The following is a 27,991-nucleotide window of genomic DNA, read 5'->3' as shown; positions in this document are numbered from 1 at the left end:
ATTCAACCTCTGCCGCTTGAACCCCATTATGTTTCTGTCCAGCTTTATTTATAACTCGTCTTAGACATCTAGGAGCTTCGCAGTTTGAAGGACTAGATGAAATATCAAAATCAGATATCAAGTTCGCAAAACGCATTAACAACCTACACATATGACAAATAAAAACTAAACTGAACCTACATCCAGCATTACTGAATAGGTCTATGTTTGGTGTAACAGCGGAACAGTACAACTTAACCTAACCTAACCTCTCCCGTAAAATGTATGAATTATACTCAATGTTCAATTTGTAAATTAAAGGTTAAGTTAAACTTTGTCTCTAGATTTTTGCTTACTACTTGGGTGTCTTCTCCATTAATATTAATGTTATTTAGCAGATCTCTTATATTTACTAAGTACTTATAGTATCCTCTCTGTGTTATATGAGATTTATAAGAAGCGGTTCAAGAACCTTGCCATATTTTCTAGCGCTGGGGATGAGTATATTTTAAATATCGGCTATTTTAACAAAATGTTGCAATTATTTTCTCTCGGGTTCGTTTACTCGCTTCGAAATGTATGGAAGGTCAAATGCTTGCGCTATGTGCATAAATTTATACGCATGAGCAAGTTCCGCCCGGTTACAAAGTTTGTGTATGTATGTATGAAGTAGTGCTTACTGTGTTCACATTTAAAATTTTTCGCTCGTCACCAGTAAAATTTATTGCACTCCAGAGTCTAGAATAAGCTTTTTGAGCTTTTCCTTAACTTGCACACACTCATAGCCACACACGTACGTGTCTCAGTTTGGCATTTGTTTGGTTCAACCGATGGAAACTGATGCGATTTATCTTGTTAAATCAGCGAAATTTGTTGTTTTTGTTATTGGTGTTTCAGACGCAGCCGTACTTCTTTTCATATTATGTTTTTGAATTGTGTTTGAATGAAAGGGGACTGTGGTAATCAACGGTCACATAAGGGTTGCCGCACATGCGTTCCGAATATAACACTGGCGAGTTGGATGGCTGTGCGAGACCTTACAACCGTGTTAATTGCACATTCGTATTGTGAGCCAAATCAAAGCCATAGCGTGATCTCATACGAAATTATTTTGCCAACCTTTCCAAATTGTTGTCCGATTAGCATGACAATCACGTACAAATACATACATGCACCACCGATGAAGAAGCGGGAATGCAACTATGGACAATGTGAGCACCGGGCGTTCGAAAACAGTGCTCAATAAGTATGCAAATGCTCAAATGTCCAATGTGTAAAGGAAGTTTCTAAACAAATTTACATAATTTTAGTTACGCATTGGAACTTAGCATTTCCTACGTATGTATGTATGTATGTATAACGAACTTCATATGCAAATAGTAAATACATATAATTTGTGCATTCTAAGGGAGGAGTAACTGTAAAACTATTTTATAAAATTGCGTTTTCTGTAGCCAATCAGTCCAGCTGAACTTCATAAGAAAATACTTAATTCAATTTAAGAAAGCACAATTTATTTTGATTTCCTTAATCTGTGACTTTTGATGAATGGAAAAAATGTGGTCCACAATGCATATACCAAAACTTTTGCTGAAAATATCAGTCCATCTCTAAAATATGTTATTGGAACTAGGGGAAAATATTTTCTGTCCGAATTGGGTAGAATCGGGTGAATATTACCCTTAGCCCTACTATGGCTAATATAAAGATTTTCAAACCTCCAGTTGATTTTACACCGCATATATCGGTTAACATGTGAGATATTAAATAAGTATCTCGTCTCGTCTCTCTCTACTAACAGTATGTCCTGTGCATATAACTGATTATAATAAAAATAGTCGACCTTTTGTATTTTTTCTGAAAACAGAGTCAACAGAAATAAATCTTGCACCTTTTATTCGTCAACTGTATTGGCATAGACATCTCTTACGCGGTTATAACCGAGTTTACAACAGCGCGCCAATCGTTCTTCCTTTTCGCTGTCTTCAATTAGCAAGATTTCATGTGTAGCCAGGTACTTCTCCGACTAGTTTTTCCAACGGAGTGTAGGTCTTCCTTTTCCTTGGCTTCCACCGGCGGGTATTGCGTCGAATACTCTCAGAGCTGGTGTGTTTTCATCCATTCGGACGACATGACCTAGCCTGCATAGCCGCTGTCTCTTAATAGGCAGAAATATGTCAATGTTGTCATATATCTCATACAGCCCATCGTTCCATCGACTGCGGTATTCGCCGTTACCAATTTGCAAAGGACCATAAATCTTCCATAATCTTTCCCTCGAAAACTCGTAACGTCGACTCATCAGATATTGTCATCGTCCGTGCCTCTGCAACATATAGCAGGGCGGGAATAATGAGTGACTGATAGAGTTTGGTTTTTGTTCGTCGAGCTCTTCCCAGGCTGTTGTTTGATTTTCATTGAGAGGTTTTTACGTGGCGGGTCCCAAACCCAGCGCATAACCCTAAAGGAATGGTCCGCATTCTCATTTCAGCTAGACTTCAAACGGTTGTTCTTTGGCTACCCAGAGGATACTTGGTCTAAGACCGGAAGTCGTGAGCAACTTGAGCCATATGTAAAATAATCTTTTCAGGTCCCACCCAAGTGAATGGCAATCAAAGAACTTTCCTCATCCCTCCTCCATTCAACTTTGACAATTAGATCTTTAGCCCTACAGCATGAATGTCTGTTAGACAATATCCAGCAAAAAGCCTTACGATTGCACCAAGACAATTTTCGCTAAGCAAGTAGTTCAGTAGATCTGCTGCATTCTACTCTAGACCAAACAACTTCCCTTAGAACCGTATTCCAATGATTCCTTCTTTTAAACACTTTCAATCGTCTTAGCGAGTACGGCCTTTTCGAGCGGCTATCACCAGACGAATCCATTATAGAACATTACAAACATTATTTCGGTTAATGAATGAAGAATAATTGTTCACTGGACGGCCGCCCAAGTAGTGATCACATTCAGATGAATCGGTGGCCGATATAAAGATTGCCAAGACCGTACACTTATTCACAAAAATTATTGCAACTACAAAATACGGTGGTGGTAAGATAATGGCTTGGAATTTGATGAAACCTGCTTGGAAGTTGAAGACATGTTATTATAAAGTTTTCATCCCAAAACCAGCCAAATCCAAGTGAAAAAATGATTGTATTCCGATATTTCTTAAAAATATTCACTTCTTGCTTCGGCCTGCGGTGAATGCTGCAATGAAGAAATTTGAGCGCTTGTGTTATTTTACGCCTTTTCCCCATTTTTGGCCGCTACCCAAATCCCCCATTGTGTTAAAGGCTTCATCATATGAGAATATGAATATTGTCAAAAAAAAGACTTTTTTTCAGTATTTCACCTACCTTTTGACACCTCATTTGCTCATCAACATCCGAACCCTGTTGATAGCGGTGACTTTTATTTATGTTTACTAAAATCAATTAATAATCAAATTCAATTTAACTAAAAGTTTTCTCTTTAAGCGAGCTAATGAAAATCCCCACTACACATGTGCCTACGCATGTCTACGATCTCTTAATGTATGCATTTACAGCACAAGACAGACAGGCACAGCGGCCGCCAGTCAGCCATGTGCTATGCCTAATTTATACAGCCATATTATTCGGTTACTCCGTCGTATGTTGTGTAAGTATATATTTTATGTAATATCAGCGGTGTCACATTAAATCTAAGACATTTTTAAATGCACCAGTCAAAGATAAGCAAAGCATTCGAGCCAGATCGAAGCATCTCCACTGCCCACAGTCTCGCCCGATTTCCACTTTTATCGTAGATATGTATTTTCCGGTGCCTAATCCGACGGAGTGATCGCTGGAAGTTGCTTGTGGTTCCTCATGACTGCGACTGCCTTAGACTGTGTGTTTTACACACACATGTATGGCTACATACATACATACATATACAAGAATGGGTGCATAAATATACTTACATGAATACATGCTTACTAGTGAAGTGGCGCACAGCACGCAATAACTTATGAAACTGTCAGCAACTATTTACATGCTTACTTATGTGCATATATAAATATTAAAATAGGTAAGAAGGTGTGTGAATATTTATACCCTGTACAGTATATATTAAGTTTGTCCCAAAGCTTGTAACACTAAGAAAGAAGCGTCGGAGACCCTAAAAAAATATAATAAGACAAAAAAGCACCTGGAAATTGTAATTAAATTTCCCGGGTAAATGTAATTTCCAAAAAATGTATTCTGCTAAGTTGGTAGGACTGTCCTTAATTACTATGCTAAATATGACCGCGATCTGTGAGCCAGTTTGTTTATAGCAGCTGCTTAAGTCGGTACACCTCAGTAGTGCTTTGCGATTTTTACAATGGATACAAATATCTATAACAAAGGATTTGTCTCAAATTTTGTATTTGCAACAAAATTTCGTAAGTGGAATTGTTGCAAATGTTGGAAAAGGCTTACGGTGATTCAGTTCTATCACAAACATAAGCCTACGAGTGGTACAAAGCCTTCAAAACGGTCGAGAGATCGTTGAACGTCCACGTTCTGGATGAACATCGACCTCTTCAACCGATGAAAATATTAAAAAGTGAAATTTATTGTGCTTGAAAATTGTCAGGCAAGTGTTAGAGAGATGGCAAGAGAGCTCGACATCTGTCGCGAGCCCGTTCGATTGATTTTGGTGTATGTATGTATATTTTGGGTATGAAGCGCATTCTTGCTCGACTCATCCCGATAAAGCTGAGTACGATTGTGACCGAATTTTAGGCCAAAACGCAACGAATACTATAGATCAACCACCGTATTCACCAGATTTGGCTTCTTCTGATTTTTTCTTGTGCGCCAAACTGAAATTGCCACTCCGTATCATATGTATATCATAAAGCTGTCATACAAACCGAACGAGCAAGGTCAAGTTCTTGTATGGAACTTTTTTTATTTGTGAAGGGTGTTATAGCTTCGGTGCAGCCGAAGTAAACGTTTTTTCTTGTTTCATATATTGTTTAGCAACACCCTTCAAGCACTCTACATACTTCGCCGCAGCCGCTGTTCGAAGCGTTGTGTTCTCTTAATTCGAGGTTGGCCAGTTGCTGGCATCGCTCTTGTACAAGCTTGTAAGTATCACCATACACAAGTATGGAAACAGTGGTAATGATGCGAACTGAATCTCTCTCACTTTATTATATTCCAGTTTCTTTATTTTATTGAAGTTTTAAGAATGCATTACATACGCCTAAACGCGCGTGTATCGTTTTTATAAAAACTTGTATGTATGTGAATGTGTTTGAACACATGCACACGCACACATACAAAGGTATGACAGGGTATTAACTGATGGTGGCGTGTTGTTTTTAATGGTCGAGATCTTTGCCACAGATAAGTGCTGCATTTTATAGTTTCTACATATCTCAAACACTTAAATATATGTATGTATGTACAAATATACAAATAGGTACATGAGTATCTTATATTTCTCAAGGCATTATTGGCGGCATTGGCATGTGCAGTCTGCTTGTTTTCTACGGAAAAGCTCATTTAGATTAAATGATGTTAGCAGCATGTGATTTACGAGGCATTTTAAATATAATATTCATATGTATGTTTGTACATATGTCTCCATATATTTACATGCGTGCGTATGTATGTATATTTGAAGCAAAGCAGAGAGCAAATAGAAGGTGGGTCCTAAAAATAGTCGAACTTTTTGGATATAGAATAAAGTGCACATTATATGTTCAATAGTTGTCAGTATCGATGACAGCGCAAGGAGATTTATTCACGCATGTGTGTGCTTTATAAACATATATACATACATACACATGTATGTATATTTACATTTTATTAATTCTCACATATTTACATATATTTATCTGCCTACACAAACATTTGTATGTATGCATTTGTATGTAGGCACACAAAACCATAGAGAATCGACTCTGTTGCTTGAGTGATTCGATGGGACTTTCGATCATCAATTAACACATAATTGAGTGCGAAGAAAAGGGCGATTAAAGACAAACAAATTAAAAACATTTTCCTACTACCTCTTGTATCATATACGAGCAGATATATGTATATATATATATATATATATACATATATGAATAAACATACCTATATATGTATGTGTTTGTGATAATAAAGCATTCTCACACATGTACATATGTACATTTTATAGGCACATGAGCATTCTAAGTGATTTGAATTAATTTCAGATGCTTCTGGATTTAAAGGCTTAATAATGATTATGTTATCAAATCCAATTATAGTGCATGGGTAATAGAGCAGGTCGATTAGTAGGGCGCCAAAAATGGAAAAATCACAAATGCGGAAAATGTTCTACGAACATTCATATCCAAATGAAATTTAATACACAGTTGTATTTTGATATTGTGCTGATTATTTGCTGGAGTCAGCCAGATTCCAGACAATTATAGCATCCTATATCTACCAAACAGATGATTTTTCAGATTTTCTTATTTTCAAAAAATCAAATCGGTCTTTGCTTACAGATAAATGCATACATAAATATATTGCTGCCAGAGTTATATGTAAGTTATATCGTCACCAAGAATGCAAAGCATTTTATTATAACATCACTTTTTATAGTTTACAAAAGAAGAGAAAACAACTGTGGGCAAAAAATAGTAAGACTTTGTATTTAAATTTCGCGCGAAAACGCATTTGTCGAATTATTTTCTTTCTAGCTGGGTAAAACTCTCAATGGCATCTGTGCCAAATGTCAGATCAAAATAATCATTAGTGTTTAGTGAACGCTTGTTTTTCTGAAGTACTTAAAGTGCATTCGGCGATTTTTATGATGAGTGAAATTATTCAACAAGGAAGTTCCATTAAATTTTGTGTTCGGAATGAAATCTATGGTATAGAAAGGTTCAGAATATTGGAAAGCGTTTTTGGTAATATGTGTTTGGCGCAAGCAAGTGTTTTTGATTGGTGCAAACTATTCAAAGAGGGTCGCGAACGCGTTGACAACGAACCATGTCGAGGCCATCAACATCAACTGATGATGAACACGTCAATAAAATAAAGGAATTGGGGCTTGAGGATCGACGATTAACAGTCAGAGAACTTACTGGCATCGTTGGAATATCGGAAGGATCAGTGAAAACCATTTTGAAAGATCATTTTGTCCTAAGAAAAGTGAAAGCAGTATTGACTCGAAATCATTAATCTTTTTCGAAAAACAGCGTCGCGTGTGCGTCTCTGCAACAATACTTTCCGACTACCAGGATGTCATGAAACGTACTATTACTGGAAATAAATGATCAATCGACCGAATATTGGGCAAAGGTGAGCTGAAGCCGAAAAGACCATGTCAAGGCAGATCAAACATCAAGGTTATGTTTACAGTCTTTTTCGATTATCGAGGTATAGTTACTCCGAATTCCTTCCGACCGGGCAAACTGTCCACAATACTTGAGACTTAGTGAATTTTTTGCCAAATTTTCAATCAATATCGTGCCGCAACCACTGTATTCATCTAATTTAGCTACGTGTAACTTCTGGCTATTCAGCAAACTCAAACGTGCGCTCCGTGGAACCCGTTTGTGACGAGTTCCCTGTCTGTCCGTCCCTTCGTCGCTCCACCCGCCGATGTACGAAATCTGTTCATGCCCATGCCCATCAAGTGTCGTGGATAACTCAATATCCTCGACTAGAAAATAGTGTCAAGTGCTATAAACATATTAATTAACAAAACCTTGGCACAAGTGTATTGGGACTAAGTGGTATTACTGTGAGAGGACGACATAGATTTTAAAGGTTGCATTAAGAATTTAAAAGTTATGAACAAAATTTTACTAATTTTTGTTCATAGTAGTAATAAAGCAGTAACAACTGGAATTGTGGTTATATCTGATAGCAGAAGCTTAAAAATTTATACAGTAGGTCATGCAAAAGACTTTGAAAATGTAAAAAGTGAAAAACTCCACAGAGAAGTCGAAACCTATAAACCTAGAAAGGAAGATAATGTAATAGAAATAGACGGAAAATTAATTTAAAGCTGATCTGATGTCGGAAGAGGATGCGGAGGGGTGTGGTTGAATTTGCTAAGGTTAAAATCAGTTTATATAGCTTTCCGGTAAAACTACGTGTGCTATAGAAAAAAGTTATCTATTAAATTAGTAGGTAATGAAGAGATCTACAATGTTTGTTTGAACGCCTTTTTCACTTATCCCCAAAATATATGTGAAAAGCTAAAAATCAAATTTTTGGGCTTTTTATTTTTATCTTGGAAAATTGTTTTTTTTTTTCTTCTTCTTTGAATTTTTCCCAATTGAAAAGGACATAGGAATTTCATCTCTAATAAAAGAAGGGTGTTTTATATTATTCATTAGTTTCAGTTAATATGGTTTCCTGCACATCAATTCATAAAATGTTTAAGGTTTTGTGCCAAATGGTGAAGCCATCTACGTACGAAGGTTTTGCAGTTGGAACCATACAGTTTCTATTTCTTATTGCAGAATAAAACATAATTTCTTCAAAGGAAGTGCTAGCTTGGGATACAAAAATTTTAATTGGGAAACTCTCAGCAAACCTAAGAAAACAAATACAAATTTCTTGGTTGGCGTGAGCTACATACTTATGTCGGAAGTCCTTTGTTTTTTCAGAATTTGTACGAATTCCTTTTTTGTTTTCAATTTTTAAACTGTTCGGGTGCCAATTGAATACGAGACGTTTTATTCCGAATATTATACCAACTTAATATTATCAAAATGGAATTTATAAATGAAAACTTCCTCATTTCCCGCTGCAGCTGCAAGTGCTGTTATGTGTTAGCTGTTAATTTGTATCCAGCAGTTTTTATATAGATTATATTTTTCAAAGGAGCATATATTTTCCAGTAGAAATCGAATATTATATAATTCGAACCAAATGGTACTCCAAGTGGCAAATGCTCGAGTTTAGCAGTGAAAGTTTTGTGCCAACAAATTTTCAAAAGATTACAAATCATTTCAGAGAATCCATAAAGAGATTAAGATGTTAGCATTTAGACTTTTCCATCTACGCAGTTGTCGTATAAATGTATCGCCTTTCTAAGTAATTGTAGGGCAATCCTCGTGCTTATTACTTTTATGTCCTTACAACTGCTATCCTTCGTTTATGTAATCTTCGTCATCACTGCAGCTACAAGCGCCGTTATAAAATTGATGTAAGCTGTTAATATGTATCCGGGAGCTATTTTCCTTTACATACTCTACATTTTGTAGCGTTGCCAAGCGCAGTTAATTCACAAAGTAATTTTATTAGACTTGTTTCACTCAGATGCAACGACTCAGCGAAGAGTAACTTTAGGTTACTTTGAATATTATGCTCCCCGCAGCCATTCTCCTGCTCTTACGCTTTTATATATGACAGAATACGTTTTTAAAACTCATAACTAAGACATATATACATATGTATATACTATAGCCATAGGAGGAATTGACTTAGTCCTCTTCTGGCACAGATGGAAGATCGGTGAATTATTTAGCAGCGTTTTAACTTTTTTCTCTTTTAAGCACTTTAGATATTTTAATTGAATATATAGTATGTATGTATTTGCATCACTCTACAATGTTCAGAATTGATATGAGTTACTCAAGGTAATTTTATCACATGATTATTCATAATTGTGAAAATTCGCGCAAGGCTCTTGTTTAATGTCTTCTCATGAGGGTACTTAAGTAACGCTGAATTTAATGTTACATATTTTATAGTACGTTTACGATTCAAAGTTAAATTCGATAACTGGCAGGTTTGAGTTATTTAAAATTGTATTATTTTTTCTAAGATTTTTGACGATCTGCGAGACTGCATTCAGACGAGGACTTTTCTGTTGCGCATTATTGGCAGATACTCTTTTGATATTGCTTATTGTGTTCACACGAGTGAAACGAAGGCGACAAATTGAGTCGAACAATTTTCAGCATCATCTAAGTCAGGATTGTGCATCCATTGAGAACAATTTTGGATGACTCGTTCGAGCATTTCGACTGGTAACTGGCGAATGACTTTTGCGATTTTTAGCTCCAAGGTCTGAATCGAAGAGGGATTGACCGCATTAGACGTTATATATCTCCACTGGAAAAAGTCTAACGGTGTGATATCGCAAGATCTTGATGGTCAATCGCCCGGCACAAAACGCAAAAAATGATCTGCTCAAATGATCGAGATCACGAGTTTAAATTTCAGGCATCAAATAGTCGATTATCATGGCGCGATAACGGTCGCCATTGACGGTTACGTTTTCATCGGCATCATTTTTGAAGAAATATGAATCCATGATTCCACTTAATGAATGGCAGCTTTTGAATCTTTAAATTTAAGATATAGACGTAAAATACGCCAAGTCGTTTCATACGTCAATCCGAGTTGCTGCGAACGGTGCCGAATCGACTCTCCACGGTCTTCGTGTACACTCTCAGCTACGGCTGCTATATTTGCTTCACTGCGTGCTGGACGTGGTCTATTCGGTCGAATATTATCCAATAATGAATGAAGGGTCTCAAGATGGATGTTGGTGTTGCGAATTGTATGCTGAGCAGACCAATTATGTTGGCCGTAAGTTGAGCGAAGCGCACGAAACACATTAATTCCTGAACTTGAATTTTCGTAAAAAGTTGAACGATTTGTAAACGTTGTTCAGACGTAAGTCTTTTCATGATGAAATGCCAAACATGATAACTTGACACGACTTTTGCGAGATCTGTCAAAAGTACCTTAACATGGAACATCCGTTAGTTTTGGCCGATCTAAAGAATTTGTTCGGATATTGCACCAATGCCTTAAACAATAACCCAGGGCAAATTTCGCGAAGATATCTCCTCAAATGAGAAAGTTTTCCATAAAAGCTCTTGATTCCGATGGAAAATGGGAGCTATATGCTATAGTAGCCGGATCTCAAAAATTTATGCAGATGATATAACAGGGGTTTGCCAATGATTCATAAAAAAATTTCTTGAAAATATCTCGTCAAATAAATCAGTTTTTCATAGAAGAACTTCAGCAATTTTGCAGCTACATGCTGTAGTTATTTGATATCGGCGGTTCCGACAAATAAGCAGCTTCTTAGAGAGAAAAGGGAGTGTGCAAAATTTAACGGTGGTATCTCAAAAACTGACTAGTTCGCGTATATGCAGACAGACGGACAGAGCTAAATCGACTCAGCTCGTTTCTTTCTGGGATCAAACTTATAGGTAGGTAGCAGTGCAGCCCTATCGGGCTCAATTAGCACTAGATGTGCCATTTTGATAGATCAAACTTATAGTAATATACCATTTTAAGGGTAGAAAGATGCTTTAAAGATCATGCAGTAGGCATTGCCCAATTTGCCAATCACCTCAAAATAACGGTCTACGAAACTAAAATATCTATCCATCCGATTCTATCTATACACATACAAGGTAAAATAGCTTTCTAAAAGTGCTTTCTGTCCATCAACGAATATGCAACGCATTTGGCACTCACTATCGACACAAACGATCGACGGCAATTTTTATTCCTCCATTTCAACCAAGCAAAATGGCATTACCATGAGCGCATGCCCTCCTTTCGCGTATTTGTCGGAATTAAACATGCCTAATCCGCCCCACCGTCGCTCAGCAAGCGCACGCCAATTTCTGCAAACAGACGACGTGCAGTTCCACGGCTACATTTCTGACAGTTGAATTCCGTCTTTTCAGTGCATTTATGCAATTATACTCGATTTAACAACTAAACACACATCAAACACATTTTCAAAAGTAAATTAAACTAATTACGTGTAATTTTCTTGTCTTTTCTGCCTTTCAGACATCCTACATTGCATTGCCACAGTTGTACACGCACCTTGAATACAGCTTAACTTGAAAGGTTGATGCCACCGAAACTGGTAGAACGCGTACAAATTACGTGAATGCCGGCGTGAGAACACGAAGACGTTAAAACGCACAAAACCGACGACGTAAACGGAAGAGCAAAAGTAAACTTAATTAGAAAAATTTGTCGCACGTCTTTACCTCAGTGAACTTCCCTTATAGGAGTAAGAAGCTCTGGCACTGAAGCTGCACGTCTCTACTTCCGATGTCAAGTCAAGGATAAATACAATAAAATTCCGATTAAAATAAAGCCGCCTGTCACTTCTAGCTGCAAAAGCAGCATAAAAAAGAAAGCGAAATAATAGAACCGAGAGGACAACGTAGGAGGCGACCCGTCTGCTTGCGCGCTCTAATGGTCATGTAGACCAATAATCCACCAAAATAGTAATTCTTGCAACAAACTTTAACGCTATTTATAACATCAGAGCTGTGATACACCAAAAAAAAAAAAACAAGACATCAAAATGAAAAACACACACAAAATCACGAAAGAAAGCAAAACTGAATAAACAAAGGAAAGCAAAGGCCAAATAAAGTGAAATTGCAAGTAGAACATAAAACCGTAAAATACGCTCTTACATATTCATATAAATGATATTCGAACATACATGTGTATGTGTGTGTGTGTCTGTTATACTAGGTCATAAGCAACATTTGTTACGAGGCAACAGCGCATAAAAAAGGCTCATCACAGTAGATTTTCTCTTATGGCGCCACCGGCTGGGAAAATTGTTTTTAATACGGCAAAACGGCCCAACTATCGCCTATTGCCGTAATAAGTAATTTCGGGGGTAAACAACAACAGCACAGCAGTTGGCGTCGTGCTACGTCAGCGTTAAAGGACTTGGCAAGTCATCGGTCTTAAAACCATTCGTGGCGGGATTTAAAAGCAATAAATGACGTGCGCCCAATTGTCGTCAACTTTATTTTGAAGCACTTGTCGGCTGCACGCTACAGGCATATGTTCAACTGAATCCGCATGGTTTTGGGTTTCGCAGGACATACATTTATTTCGGCCAAGGTGCTGTGAAGAACGCAGCCAATCGACAACAAAACGCTGACTGGCAGCTACCAACGAAATAGGTTGGTCAACCCAAGCGTAATTTATAAAAACGAACTGCCAAACTCGGCATACGCAGCCAAATACCAAGCGGTCATAACACTTACGCACATTCCTTTGCATTTTTTTAGCATTCGTTTTGAAAACTATTAACACGCACCCGAGCGCCCGGGAGGCGGTTCGCACGAAATATACAGACATACACATGCGCTCATAAGCTCACAGGACAAGCACACTCATCGCGATATCATTAATTTAGAACGGAATGGCAACGACAATGTCTACAACACGCAAGGCAACTTCTAAAGCGACGGTGCGGAAGGAGGAAGTGAAACATTCAAGTTCATCGCTGTCATCGTTAATCACATGTTTTATATCCTGTTTCATCGTGGCTGTGAGTTCCCTTTGTCCGCCAACAGTAGGGGCGACGGCAATTGCTGCGGCGACAGCGTCGGTAACATCGGCAGCATCAGCAACAGCAGCAGCAGCAGCGGCAATGACAGCTAAGGTAGCTACAGTGGGCGACGGTAGCGAAGACAGTACAACCACCATTGCCGGTCAAGGTGGTAGTCGTTTGGGTGTTCTGAGTAGTGGTGCGGTTGGAGGCGACGGTGATGGCAACGCTTTGAGCTGGGATCATGCCGTCGATTTGAATGAGGATTTTCGCATTTTATGGACAATCATTAATCAGGATATTACGTTCGAAATACAAGCACGTACGCTGGGTTACGTTGGATTTGGTTTCTCGCCCGATGGCAGCCTCGCTGGCTCTGACATCGCCATCGGTTGGGTAGACAAGGGTCAAACATATTTTCAGGTGAGCTTAACAATATACTTAAATATATTTCACACACCCATTCAACTATAATAGGTCTTACACACGCAGTTCATAAGTGTTTTCACGCTCATTCTTGCCTTTGTATCTGAGAATATTTATCTTTATGGTGTCTAAATTTTATCCCCATCATTACTTATGTGACCTAATCATATATGTGTATATATGTACATATGTCGGTTTGTTAGGTTGTTGAAGAAACTAGGAGAATTTCCGATTGTGTGGCAACCTTTTTAGGCTTCAGTGCATAAGTTTTTGAGTTATGGCAACTTTAGTAACACAATTGTTAAAGGAAGTAATTGAGTATGCACTCGGTATTTATATAAATACCTATATATACATATGTACATACTATATTGCCACTTATTAATTAGCAAGCAGCATTCGTCTTTTAGTTTATATGGCAGCTATACGCGATAGTGATCCGATCTGGAAAATGTAATCAAATATTTTAGCGTTGCTTTGGACAATAATCCTTTCCAAATTTCGTGAAGATATCTCGTCGATTAAAAAACTATATTTTCACATATATTTTTCGTTCAGTTCAATCGGCAGCTTTATACTATAGCGTTCCCGACATAAGAGCAGCTTCTTTGGGAGAAAAGGGTGTGCACAAAATTTCAGCGTGATATCTCAAAAAATGCGAGACTGGTTCGTTACATTGAGCAGTCGGTCTATATAATGGAAAAAAATTGAAGTTTTGCACTGCTACCTATGGTCTGTTGTGTCCTCTCCTTTACCACATATGTTCACATAGATCGAGTACATAATTTCAGGAGCTTGCTGAGCGCGACTAAGGTGATGTGATACCAGTCCACCTAAAAGGATCCAAGAGCCTTGAGCCTGCTTCTACAAATTTCTGGACAGTCTAGAATCAGATGTTCTGGAATTTCCTGTTCCATGTCGCAAAACCGGCAGTTTGCGCAAGAGATTATGCCTATGTTGGACAAGTGTTTCTTGAGCCTGCAGTGCCCTGTATAGAACGCGTAGGATACGGAATTTGTCTCCTAGGAGGTTGATCGTACATATCTCTAAACCTTGCTAGGTTGTAATCTCCCAGTTGGAACTTTATGCCCCAGCATCCAAATCAGGTGTACACGGTTGCAAACTCCTCAACATAAGTGACAGTAGGCCTTTCGATCATGCTTTGCAGCCATCTGATGATATTTGGCTTGCTGCCCCAGGATCTGTCGGCTAGACGTCTGCATATATGAGTGCCTGGTGGCTCTGGACAGCGTTAATTTCACGTGCATATTCCACCTTAAGGTTGGGAGACGGTAATGAGACAGTCTAAGAGACGGGCATGGCTAAATTGACGCACCTCGATGTATGTATCTCCTTTTCAAAATATAAAAATCATACGTGGTTTGAAGATCATTCCCTTATCTGTGAAAATAGTCATAAATCGTTGACTTAGAACTCTGATATAAAGTTAACGAGAAACTGTTATTTTTTTGCAATTTTACTTAATAGCCACTTTTTTAAATTAAAAGTCGGAGCTTCTTAATAAAATTCTTCACAAACTGTGTCATGTTAAAATACAACTATGTTCTTGTTTCAGCCGAAAACAGTAAATAACAAACAAATACAAAAAATACATACACCTGGTGCTTTATTTATATGTATTTACCTATTACATATTCGTATATTTCTAACTGTTTCCAATGCAAGTAGCTTAGCTGCTAGTGATTCTCTCAAGGTTAGCTGTGAGTGGCAACACTGGTTGCAGCGCACTTTAATATGCAATTTTCTCGTAGTTGGGTTGTCAATCTTAATTATTATTTGTGCAGAATTTTTTTTAATGACAGAGGTACAACCGGTATCTGGTAAACAGCTAAGTAAAAGAACGTGGATCGCAGCGATGCATGGACGTTGCATGTTAATAGTTGATTGCATGTGCAACAAGCAATGCTTTAAAGCCGCCGCCAGTGTCATATTTCCGTACAGAATCTTCAAGCACAGCAAACCGGTCTTAAGCAGCTGTTCTTCGTACTTATTATATTTTACAACCTGTTTGTTGAACTGGCAACCGAAGGAATGTGCATTCAGATGTAACCATCAAGAAGACACAACCAACAAAACAACAATGAAATTTATGAGATAAGATATTTCTTCTTAATTACATGAAAAACATACAAAACATACTTATTCTTCTTGTAAAGCGAAATATCCAGTTGCTGTACAGATTTACATAATTGAGTGTATGCAACAAAACCTCTCGTTCTTAATTAGGTTTAATTTTGCAGTTTAAACTATTTAATTAAATCTATTTGATGTAATATGAAATATGTAAGGGCTAGTGTATTTAGGATAATTTTACAATATTGCAAAGTTGTAAGGTCAAGCAATAGTATGCTGATTTTTATATCTGAAACTGAGCCTTATATACAAGTAAGGTACAGGGTTTGTCCGGAAGGTAATAGTACTGATTTTCTTCCGCCGGCACTGTAGTTCAAAGCGTGCGCGCACCGACTGGATTCGGTAGAGGGCGTTCTCTAGCTAACGAACGAGCGGCTGGTCAGTTGTCTCCGAGCACCTGGAGAGTCAGGACAAACATTTTCGCGTGAAGTGTTTCTGTAAGTGGTGCAAGCCGAAAATGCAGCTTTCGTTAGAGCAGGCTTACCCAGATGTTGCTTTAGCAAGAAGTGGTGTGTTTCGGTGGCACCAGGTCTTTTTGGAGGGCCGGCGTCTCCTCACCCAAAAAAGGGAAGAATGAGCAAATCCAAATTGAAAACGATGCTCATTGTCTTTTTTTCATCGAAGGCATCGTCCACCATGATTTTTTTCCTCCTGGACAAACCGTCAACGCCAAGTTTTACGTAGCAGTTCTCCAGAGACTCAAACGAAGGGTCAATCGGGTCCAACAACCCATCGCAGCCGATTGGAAGCTGCCCACGATGCTCAAACGCCTTTCTTGCAAACAGCTATGGTCTAACCAATGCCGGCGCCTTTTTGTTTCTTGCCGGAAAAGACCGATGAAACAAGCATTTTGAGGCGACAGAGTACATGCACCTCGGCTCTCAAGGCCGGCATCCATGGCTGGTAGTCGCTACATCGACGGAGAAGAAGCCTCTTTTGAAAGTTTTTAAAGAATTGTAACGATTTTTTAATAAATTTGTTTAAATCAACTCAGTCCTTATACTTTCCGGGCAAACCCTGTATGGGTGTATTTAAAACAAAAAAAGTTGTTTGCGAATCTCGAAAAACACTTCTCTAAATAATAGAATAATAGAAAATAATGGAAAGTCTAAATAGTAACTAATTATTACGGTTTACATGTTTTTAAAAAGGATATTAATAGGCAAAACAATATCGGTGATTACTGCTTGCGTGCCATTTACTTTATTAATTTTTATTAGTTAGATGTTCTGTGAAACCGCTTCTCACTCCTTTATTTTGTGAGGCCTTTCCCTTTTTTCATGGTTTGGGTGCTGACTAAACAAGGACAGTTAAAAGCAGTCACCAAATTGTGATGAAACCACTACTTAGTGCGCCCAACTGTGTGTTTCGGATCGTTATCCCATATACATCCATGTTACAGGCATGTTAGCATTGGCAAATTACAGCATGACAGCGTTCATAATTGGTATATACTTGAATTGGTCCTTTTGTCTGCTTGATAATCTTACGTAATGCCTGATTGATAATCTTACATATAGACTCAATATCGTGCCATGCCATGACATTGCTTCTCAAAGCATTACATTGCTGCCTCCATGCTCCAGTGTTGTACCTAGGATCCAGCTATTTTCGTTTTGAGCGCCTAACGTAACTCTTCACATCAGAATGGACACACAAAGATAAATATTGTATTGTTTTATCAATAAACAGTGCCTGTTTTCAACCACTTGTTATCGCTGGCGGAATTTTAAAGCGATCTCCAAATGATTTTCTCTTTATCGATAGGAGAGCAACGGCTTCTTTCTGGAAATCCTTCCGAACAGTCCTACCTCTCGAAATCACCTTTTAATAGTTGCTACGGTAATTGATATTTCATTTTACCCAAAAACCTATGCTTTAATTTCTCTTGGCGGTTACAAGTGGATCCTTTCTTGAATCGCGAACAATCAGTTCATCTTCCCTTGATGTCGTTTTACACGTTATACTTCTGTGTGAAACTTGTTATGTATTACTTTGCTCACGCAATTGGATCGTTGTCATCCTATTCCCTTTTATCTGCAGCACAATATTTCTGCCGGATGCCGTTATTAATTAGTTGTAGCAATTATAGCATAATCTTATACAAAATTCTTATTTTCTACCAAAAGAGACCGAGATATCACTATTCAATCTAACAACAATATGTCATAGTCATATGCGTAAGCTGCTGAACCAAATGACAGACGAAAAGTGAATGAGTCAATATCCGTTAGTATCAATGACTCATTAGTGGTAGCGAAAAAAATTTTCTTGTCGTTTTCATGCTGTATTATTCATATGCCTATAATGCTTTTATAATATTTAATTGTGATTTGTGACGTAGAAATCAAATCATTCAAAAAAATCATATACATAGTTACATAGTATTATATATAGTATGTATGTATGTTTTATGGAAGACCGTGATGTGGAAGCATTAGGTACTTTCATCTCCATTATCCAGCCTTTGGAAGGCTGAGGTTGAAACGTCTCGATAATTTTAAAGTCGGCGAACCAGGAAACATAGCCGAAACTGGCATTAGCTGTCACAACAAATATTTCATAGGTTCAAAGTGCATTGTCTATATGTAACGGTCCTATGACCTATTATGTAGAATATTTCAGTAACACCACGGACCGGCGTTGACCTTATAACATAACCTAACCTGACCAAGATACAGAACTGTAATTTAGTACGGGACATCGGAGTATGAATCAGCATCAGTGGTGTAAAAAACCCGCTAATAGTCCTTACATGTTTTTCTCGAAACTACATTTTTTAATGGCCCGCTCTCAATTCGGACCTCTTGACTACAATACCCTCTTAAGGGTTCTTGTTTAGAAGCATGAAATTCAGGTAATTTTTAAAGTGTCGTAAAAAAAGGCAATTAATATTTTTACTATCCATTTTTTTATTAGTTATTTGTTAATTTTAGAAGAGTACAGAAAAAAATTAAAAACTAAAAAAAAAAGTAAAAAATTTCAAAAATTATGAGCTGACGAAGTGGGGGTCTCTAAAAATTTCCACGTGACCATACCCATGATTTCAACCTTCCTAGTTATCTGAAACCAAAAAAAATGTTGTTAATCTAGAATAATGTCGCAATGGCCGGACTACGGAAAAGTGGGAAAAAATTTTTTTCACAAAATGGCGACTGCCTGAAAAAAAATGTTTTTTAGGATCACTTTTTCTGATTATTTCGAATTTTTTAAAAATAATAAAAATAAAAATTTGGGGATGGGGCTAGTTCCAACCTATAAAGAAGACTCTGTAAAATTTTCAAGTAAAGCGGTCCAGTAGAACCTGAGAAATCGTGGGTATCGTTCCGAAAAAGTCAGTTTTGAGAAAAACGCGTTTATAGTTTCGCGTAAAGTCTTTTGTTCGATTAGTTCCGGCCGAACCAGTTTGGATGCCGGATCAGAAAAATGCCTATATCTCCGAAAATAATTTGAATTTTGAAAAATCCTCTTGTACACACATTGTTGAATAGTTAAACTTTGAAAATATAAAAAAAAATTTAGATTTTTTTTAATTTCTAGACCAGAATACCCCCTTAAACAAATGGATGTAGGAAATTCACCTACAAATGAACCTGTAATATGAATTTGTAATACATACATACGTATGTGCGGACGTACTGACTGGGTGAATTGGCAACAAGCACTATGAGTAATTATAATTTAAGTACTAATTCAATCGTGCGAACACAACGTAAATTTGAACGCAATTACGAGACTGAAAACACGGAAGCCACCGAGTTATTAAAGTGACATAAATTGTAATAAAAAGCCTAGTACGTCACGATTCCCAATCGTACAACTCTATATAATTATATATACATACACACATACGTATGCTTGTAAACAAGCACGCTTGCCTACTTTTCCTTCCGCCTCGCCAGCTCCCCCAATATAGAGGCAACATTATATACTAATTGGTATTTAGATTGTGGGAATGTGGAGTGAACCCACGCTGCTGTGCGTGGGCCGAACGTAGGCCTTTAGAATGACAGTGGCATATTGTTTCAAAACTCAGCATACAATGAGACTTACAGTTAAGCGTAGTTATGTAAATATGCCTACTCTCTACTAAACCATTTGTCTGCTTAGTGTCGGTTCACACACGGATTCTTTTGTCGCCCAAATCATTTTGTCGTTTGTTTTGTAGACAAGAGGACGATGTGAAAGATAATGCAAAAAATTATCCGATCCGGGTTGCTAGACTCGTGTCGCTTGTGTGAATGCAATAAGCAACACCAAGAGAAAATTTGTCGGTTATGAGCGGCAAAAGACATTGAGTGTAAAGTTTTATACACATTTGCTCATCATTGCTTCGCTTTGAGATTTCAATATTGAGATGTATGTATGTGAAGGGTGTTTTTTAAGAGATGTGGTTTTCAAGAAGAAATAGAACGCATGTAATTAATGTTATGGCCAACAATTTTAATTTTTTCATAAGGATATGGGTTTGCCATTATATTTAAAAAAATGAGAGACCAAATTTTCGAGCACTTTTTGCAGCAATTAGACCGTATGGCAGCAATAACTCGACGAATATTCTCTTCCAAGGCCTCAATCGTCTCGGGCTTAACTGCGCAGATAAGTGATTTCGCGATTTTAACCCCACAAAAAAATTTCAGCGTTGCAGCACTATCTTGGAAATCACACAACGGGAGATAATGCGCTCACCAAACGTTTCTTTCAACCAATTGATTGTTTCGTTGGCTGTATGACATGTAGCGCGCTCTAATTGTTGGGCGCAATGGCGGATGGACTCATTCATGCCTTCTTTGATACTCTCATCCAACAAAAGCCTCTTCAGTGCGGCCTTACCACTTTTCTGAGAATGCACATTATCCACTAGCGTAAACGTGGTGCGAACCGTTCCATGGTTGCTCGAATTACCGACTCTGCTTGGCGATTGTACTATCGAAGATTGTTTCCGAGTAAGTCTGTTCATTATGAGATGACAAACCCAACTGAGCATAAACCTTGTAAAAACTGTTAGAAAGACCAACACCGAAAAAAATATTGCCTCATTGAAAACCACACGTCTAAAAAACACCCTGCGGGCATATGTACCATAATTCTTTATCCAGAAATCCACATGAAAATTTCGCAAGCCTTATCATAAAGTTGCATGACCTGTTTGAAAGTTCGAATATGTTGCGGCCTTAGGAAAAACTAATATATGAAACAGAGTACATGTTTATCAATTAAATTCGTCCATATACAAGTATTTGCCCAAAAATACGGATGTAACAACTCAATTGCATTCAACTACGTATTGTGTGGTGAAATGCAAATTATACAATTTAACCATGAGCAATGTGTAAGTTGGGCCTTTGTTTTGGCATCATCACATTCTGTACCCCAAGGTATCCTACTTGGCATCATTACAAGATGTTGGGTTCCGGCAAAAACCAATGCAAACAATGTTGAACTTTGTAGCTCGGGATTTATTTTGCATCAAACTAGGTGTATCCGGGCGAAATACAATTGAACTGCTCGTATAAGTTGTGTAACTATGTATAATATTTACATGGCTATATATGCATAGGCGCATGTATTCATCAAGTGTTTACGCAAGTGCCCGCCTAATTGAATTCTTAGCAAATACACGTCATGCCCACACTTATGCACACAACCACACACACTCATACATACATACTTACTTCTCTAGATGCATACTTATGGCAGTGGCTGGAGTGTTCCCATAAGCACTCCATTCATAGGAAAGCTAGTGTGTAAAGTAAAGTAGAATGTTGTGCGCAATCGAAAACAAAACGAACAATGGCCATCAGTTGGTCCGGAGCAGCGCATATTCTGAAAGACAGATGATTGCATGACCACTGGGTTCAAATGTTGGGGGCCGTTTGTTTGTTCCCACCGCCAATTCCATCGTCTGTTGCGCCGAATTATTAAGCTAATGTGCGACGGCACTACCAAGCTCAATGGCTACAAATATTTGAATGTATCCACGATTGCCTGCACTATAGAATGCTTCACCAATTCATAGCTGTGCAGAGGCACACATATACATAGTATGTATATATATACATATGTATGTATGTAAATATGCATGCATATGTGTAAATACATGTGCGGCTGGCTCGAACATGAGCTCACATTAGCACCGAAATACGCAAATAGCCATATAATGGACACAAAACAGTCTCATTACTCAAATGCCAATCAAAGCAGCACGCAGCTATTTACAGCTCCCTTCCCTACCACCTTACACACATGCCCGCGGACTTGGCTATAGTTGGTGCAGTCATTAATCACCCGTATATTTATGGTATGTATGTGTGTATGGATATGTTATTCGAGAAGCATCAAAATGTTTAAACATTTATCCATCGAAACATTTTTGCTTAATCTATATTATAAGCTACTATTATTGATATTCGAACATTTTCGTGATAGCGTTTAACTTATTAAGCGATTGAACACGTTCATTTCGAAATAGTAGAAAGTCCGACATTGTTTAGAGGTAAAAAAACAACGTTTTTTCTTTTGTCTCACACCACGCGTCTGAACGCTAAATACGCGTATTCATATTACAGATAAGTACTACATGAATACGTAGATAAATAGCTACAATTTCATAGAACAAAATATATACTTAGGTAATAATTAACGGTGATCGATTTCAAGGTTCCTTACTTTATTAAAAAAAACACACAGAAGCTTCAAATTCGATAAGGAATTTTTATTATCATTCGAAAGTAAATTCCTTGGCATTTATGTTTTGAAGATTATCTCTTTCAAATGTTGGCCGCGGCTCCGCCTCAGATGGTCCATCCGTTGGGTCCAATTTTGGATAACTCGTCCGAAACAACGACTTATACGTGCATTTAAACTAATAACTGGCGAATGACATGCCTGTTATTTTGCTCCAAGGCTTGAATCGAAGCAGGATTGAACGCATAGAAAAAGTCTAACGGTGTGACATCACACGAAATTAGTGGCCAATCGATCGGCACAAAACGTGAAATTATCTGCTCACCAAAGTGTTCCCTCAATAAATCCATTGATTGATACGATGTGTGGGAAGTGGCGTCGTCTTGTTGAAACCGAATGTCGCCGGCATCACGAAACGAAAACGGTTACCATTGACGGTTACCTTCTCACCGGCATCATTGTTGAAGAAATATGGACCGATGATCCCACCGGCCCACAAACCACACCAAATCGTTGTTTGTTCTGGATGAAATGGCAGCTCTTTAATCTCATCAGGTTGCTCTTCGTCATATATGCGGTCATTTTGCTTGTTTATATACCCCTTGAACCAGAAGTGGGGCTCATAGCTGAACAAAAGTTGGCTCGAAAACGTCAAATCTTCTTGGAACTTTTCCAGAGCCCATAGAGTGAAGCGATGTCGCTTGGGAAGGTCGAACGGCTTTAGTTCTTGCACAAGCTGTCTTTTGTACGTCAGTCCGAGTTGTTGCGAACTGCCCCGTATCGACTCTCCACGGTCTTCGTGTAACTCTCATCTACGGCTGCCATATTTTCTTTAATATTATTGATCTTACCACTGTCTGGTGATTACCGACAGCTCGGTCATTCTTGGCTGATCTACTCTCAGAAATAATAAAATTGCAACATATTGTGAATATTTGTTTTTATCGGGATATACCCGAAATCCAACTTATGCAACGGTACACGTTTCGAATCAAAAATATTAAAGAAAATATTATTAATGGAGAATCCTCTTGCTTCTTACCAATCATTTTCAAATTTTAATGTAATGTACAAATTTTAACCCCGTGAATTCTTACACCGCGCATAACCGGTATTAAATTGTTATCTAATCTAATTAATTAATGTATAAGTAGCCACAGAAGGCGTGGACGAGGTCCTTTAGTTATGTACTAAAAAATGTTGCGAAAGAAATCAAGATTTGTTTTACGACGAAATCGTGAATTGATTACAATCAAATTTGGTATGTTATCAACTTATATATGTTCTCATTTAGTTTCATACTACATTAACATATTCGAAATATTAATATTAAGGTCATCGTGAATTACATGGAGCTAAGAGAAGTATTGACCCCAATTTACCCATTGTTGGCGCAAGGGCATGCTGCCATCACCAAACTATTCTCCCTGAACTTCTATACCCTTGCAGATTGGCCGATATGTTCAGTGAAAAATCGGTTACCTCTACATGCACTGGAGTCCACATATTTGCTATCTCAGTCCTTGAAAAGTTTTATTCTGTTAACTTCAGATTCAGATTGTTAGATTTGTTTACTGTCCATAGTTGTGGTTGTCTTCCGATTTCGCTTATTTTGACAGTGTATGATAGGAACTTTTGGGTAACCTCTCACACTAAATTTTGTTCAATTTCAATTTCAATTTTTCCATTTTTACATCTGACCATCCAAAGCCCATTTTTCATATCCTTGAAATGCTGTCAGTTATTTTAGCGGGCTTATTTCCTGCCCTTTTTTCATATAAAGTGTTAAAAGTTTCCTGATTGTCATCGCTGTCAACATAGCCACTTAATCTCAGGAGACGCATTTGGGATCAAAATGAGAGAAAATGAGAAAATCTCGTATTAAGTCATTCTTGGTAAAATAAAAAATTTCAATAGGTTAGGTTAGTCTGGTTGGCTAATGGGCAACGCATAGACCAGTTTTGACATTAAAGAATTACCAGAAGGAGTGCTCTTACGTAGTCCAGGAGGAGTAGTCATCCTTTAGAATGCTGTGATGCGAATTTCAACACACTTAAAAATTCAAAACTCAAACACACTCACTAATGTTACCTCCTCCAGTGTCTAATGCAGTGGGCCCCCAATCACTTAAAGTGCTGGCTTGTCAATGCGGAACAAATGCACAAGAAATGCTCCGTTGTTCCTCTGGGGCCTTAAACTTGACATAAACTGCAATGTGCCAACCCCTGTCTGCAAGCGTGTGCAGCCACTAGGCTTTCACCAGTGAGTATCCCAATCTTGTTCCTATCGAATGCTAGGAGGAACTTTGCGTCTTTTGAGGTTTTACCGGCAAGTAGATCATTCTTATCGATTGATTGTTCCATATAAATGTTAACTATTCAGTTGCCTGCTGATGCATTAGAGGCTAACAACGCAACTTTCCCAAGAGCAAAGGCATCTGCTTGAAATGCTTGAAATATACTGCCGTGTTCCAGCTTATAAGTCTGCCTTATGACTTTGGACTTTACATAGTATCCCCGCACCTAATCTGTCCTTCATTTTCGAGTCCTCCGTATATCTCTTAATATGTTTTCTCTGAAACTTCTTTCATCAATGGAAGAGTGGGAATTGATTTTGCTGCGCAGCTTTCAAGGAAGTGGTCTGCAGGTGGCAGGTTCAGCACTAGCTCAAAAACCTCCGTTTGAGTGGTTCTCCCCTTATGCGCAACGCAGCGAGCCCCGAAACCCTTACCATTAGCTTCCGGTAGGGGCGTTTCCTTATACCTGTCCATAGCATTACCGCACCGTAAAGCAGAATATAAAAAAGAACAATTATGCTTTAAATTATTTTTAAGTATGAGGGTTAAAGTATTACATGTGATATTTATCGTGTGATTTATCGATAATCGAACTTTTTCTCAAGCTACTTACGATATAAAACACAAAGATATGAGAAAACGATTAAATAATAGCTAAAGCGGCAATTATGCCATTTGCGCCTGGCTTTAAAAAATCGTTTAGAAAGTCAGCATCTCTGGCAATCTACATCCACTCCACGCATTCTCCGGTTGAGCACACATTCGCATAGACTCATGACCGGCCCGTCGGATTGCATTCGAGAACACATCAGCGAGATGGGCATCTGCCCCATTCGTCGCCATTCCACGTGAATGTCAAATTGAAGTTGCTGCAGCCATCTTCATCGCCAACATCGTCGTTACATACGAAAAACGTGCATGCTTATATGTACCTACTCTCTACAGTCATCACTAACCCTGTAGGAATGTGAATGAATTTGATGTGCTGAAGTATGTACCTAAAGCTAAATTAATCATTATCACGAATTGTAAATTAAAACACTTCCTCTCAACGAAAGCCCTCAAAAAACTTATGGAAGTGTGTACAGTTTTGACAATATTTCTAACTGACGATTTTTTACAAGAACCATTTACGAGTTAGTTAGTTCTATGTTCTAATTCATTGTTGCTGCCGATCTATCTTATCTTAGTCTGATGCAAAAATTAGAGGCTTTGCTAAAACGAGCGAAAATAGTCTCAAGTTTTTCCTAGAGGATTGTGGCGTACATACAAATCGACATTTTTATGTCCAGCCATTGAAATGCAGCAGGTGCCTTTCACTGAACGTCTTGTGGTGCCTTACTTTGCCTCACCACTGACGTTTGGAGTAATGCAAAGCATCGTAGCTTAGATATTCCTATTTGAAAAATACCGTTGCTGTAAAGAATTTCTCGTCATTCCACCAGAAAATTTCTTTCATGCGATAATTTATGATTGAAGCGAATGGGTCTGCCAGTTTAGCTGCTTCCATGTTGGATTCAGCTGAGTGCAGATTTTATTGTTCTTAGCTATCGACTGCACAAAACGGAAATGGAGGAGCATGTGCATTAAAAGTGCGAGGGAAGAAAATTACTGAACTGAAGCTTCAACATCACTGCACTAAAATGGTACACCACAATCGCTGCTTCTGCAAGTGGGCTTTCTAATAATAATTGCAAGTACATCTTTGAGCAGCGAAAAACAAAATTGAATTTCATGAATTAAGGTGCCGTTTAAAAGGAAATACAAACATAATGTTTACTTTTCAGATGTATTACATAAAAGTTATGTTTAAATAGTAAAAAATAAATATTAAAAGTTTTAAGTTTTGTAACGTTATGATAAAATTTGTTCATCCATTTTTTTTTTACCCAATAGATAGAAGAGTGCAGCATCTTCTGTCATCATTTCCTGACTATACTGGTATTAATCTTTGGCGACGACAATGCCAGCAGAGTCGCCTGGTTTTCTGTGTAAATGGTAGCTTTCTGGATCCTCTCGTAGTTATTCGGTAGAACTACAAAATTCTTCTCTATGCCTTGTACTTCCGGTGGGAAGATGCTCGTTTTATTTCCTTATCCAAGTAGGACATTTAGAACACACCTTAAAAATCCCATAAAATATTCACCAACTCCGATGCAAGTTTGTCTGAGAAGTCCATTGTTTCGACTGTTCCTCGGTGCCCTTGTACTGCCCTCTATGAAACAAGAATTATCTAATAATTATTTACGATACTTAAGTAACCCGGGAATATAAAATAAATCATGAAATAATATAAACCAAAGCAATATCTCATTTAAGGCTGCAACAGCTTTTTCTGAGCTTTGGACTGCTGCTTATGTGCTCTCCAAACATTTCGGTAATTTGCCGTTTCTTTAGAATTATTTATGCCATGCTCGCGGTCCTTCCCTTGCTTTAGTGGTGAATGCCGTAGCATCTACAATTTTCTTCTGCGCTCTCTTGTTTGGCATTCTCGTTACATCGCTGAGCCATCTTACTCGCTGTGTCTTGTTAAAGCGTATAACTTTTTCATCTTGTATAAGCTGATCTAGCTCATCGTTCCACCTTATACGACACTTTCCACTCACCTTTTATTGCTCCAAAGATTTTTCTTAGGATCTTTCTTTCGAAGACTTGCACTTTGGTAGTGTCCTTTCGAGTAGCGCCATTGATTCTGCTCGGCAGCACAAAACTGGTCGAATGATGGTTATGTATAGGGTCAGCTTACATTGCATTTAGTTTTGATTAGAGCGGTTTCATATGTTCTATTGGTGGCTTGTATTCTATTATCGAAACCGGGGCCTGTTGAGTTTTCACTACTGCGTTCGAAGGCCAGGTAATTAAAATCTTTTACAGTTTAAAATGTGTATTGGTCAAGTTTAACTCTTGGCGCCGCTTTATTTTTTCTGGATATCATCATGTATTTCGTTTTATCTTCATTGATTTCTAGGTCAATTTGGCCAGCTGTCACTTCCATATCAGCGAAAGTTTTGGACAGAGCGTGGATGCTTTTACTGCTACTATTTAACTTGTGTCCAGTCCACTTTGCATCACTTATTTATGTTGGATATCCCCTTGTCTTACTCCTGACTTAATTCGAAAGGACTCGGACTTATTGTCTTATATCATTACTT

The 27,991-nt window shown here is 38.0% G+C and overlaps 1 protein-coding gene across 6 annotated transcripts in view; it reads left to right on the top strand.

Annotated features, from left to right (window-relative positions):
- Window positions 1-27,991, top strand: part of LOC126763448 (MOXD1 homolog 2) — a 137,919-nt gene that overhangs the window by 39,459 nt on the left and 70,469 nt on the right. For 4 of the 6 annotated variants that reach the window (XM_050480968.1, XM_050480966.1, XM_050480964.1 and 1 more), the window contains one exon: window positions 11,758-13,699. In XM_050480968.1, coding sequence (XP_050336925.1) covers window positions 13,148-13,699 — 552 coding nt within the window. In that variant the 5' untranslated portion in view covers window positions 11,758-13,147. Of the gene's footprint in view, window positions 1-11,072; window positions 11,163-11,757; window positions 13,700-27,991 lie in introns of those variants that run through there. The other 2 variants (XM_050480965.1, XM_050480967.1) reach the window with 2 other exon arrangements.

The sequence above is a fragment of the Bactrocera neohumeralis genome, chromosome 6 (genome assembly GCF_024586455.1).
Source record: "Bactrocera neohumeralis isolate Rockhampton chromosome 6, APGP_CSIRO_Bneo_wtdbg2-racon-allhic-juicebox.fasta_v2, whole genome shotgun sequence".
Lineage (NCBI taxonomy): Eukaryota > Metazoa > Arthropoda > Insecta > Diptera > Tephritidae > Bactrocera > Bactrocera neohumeralis.
The sequence above is the reverse complement of the archived record's forward strand: the minus strand, read 5'-3'. Positions and strand labels throughout refer to the sequence as shown.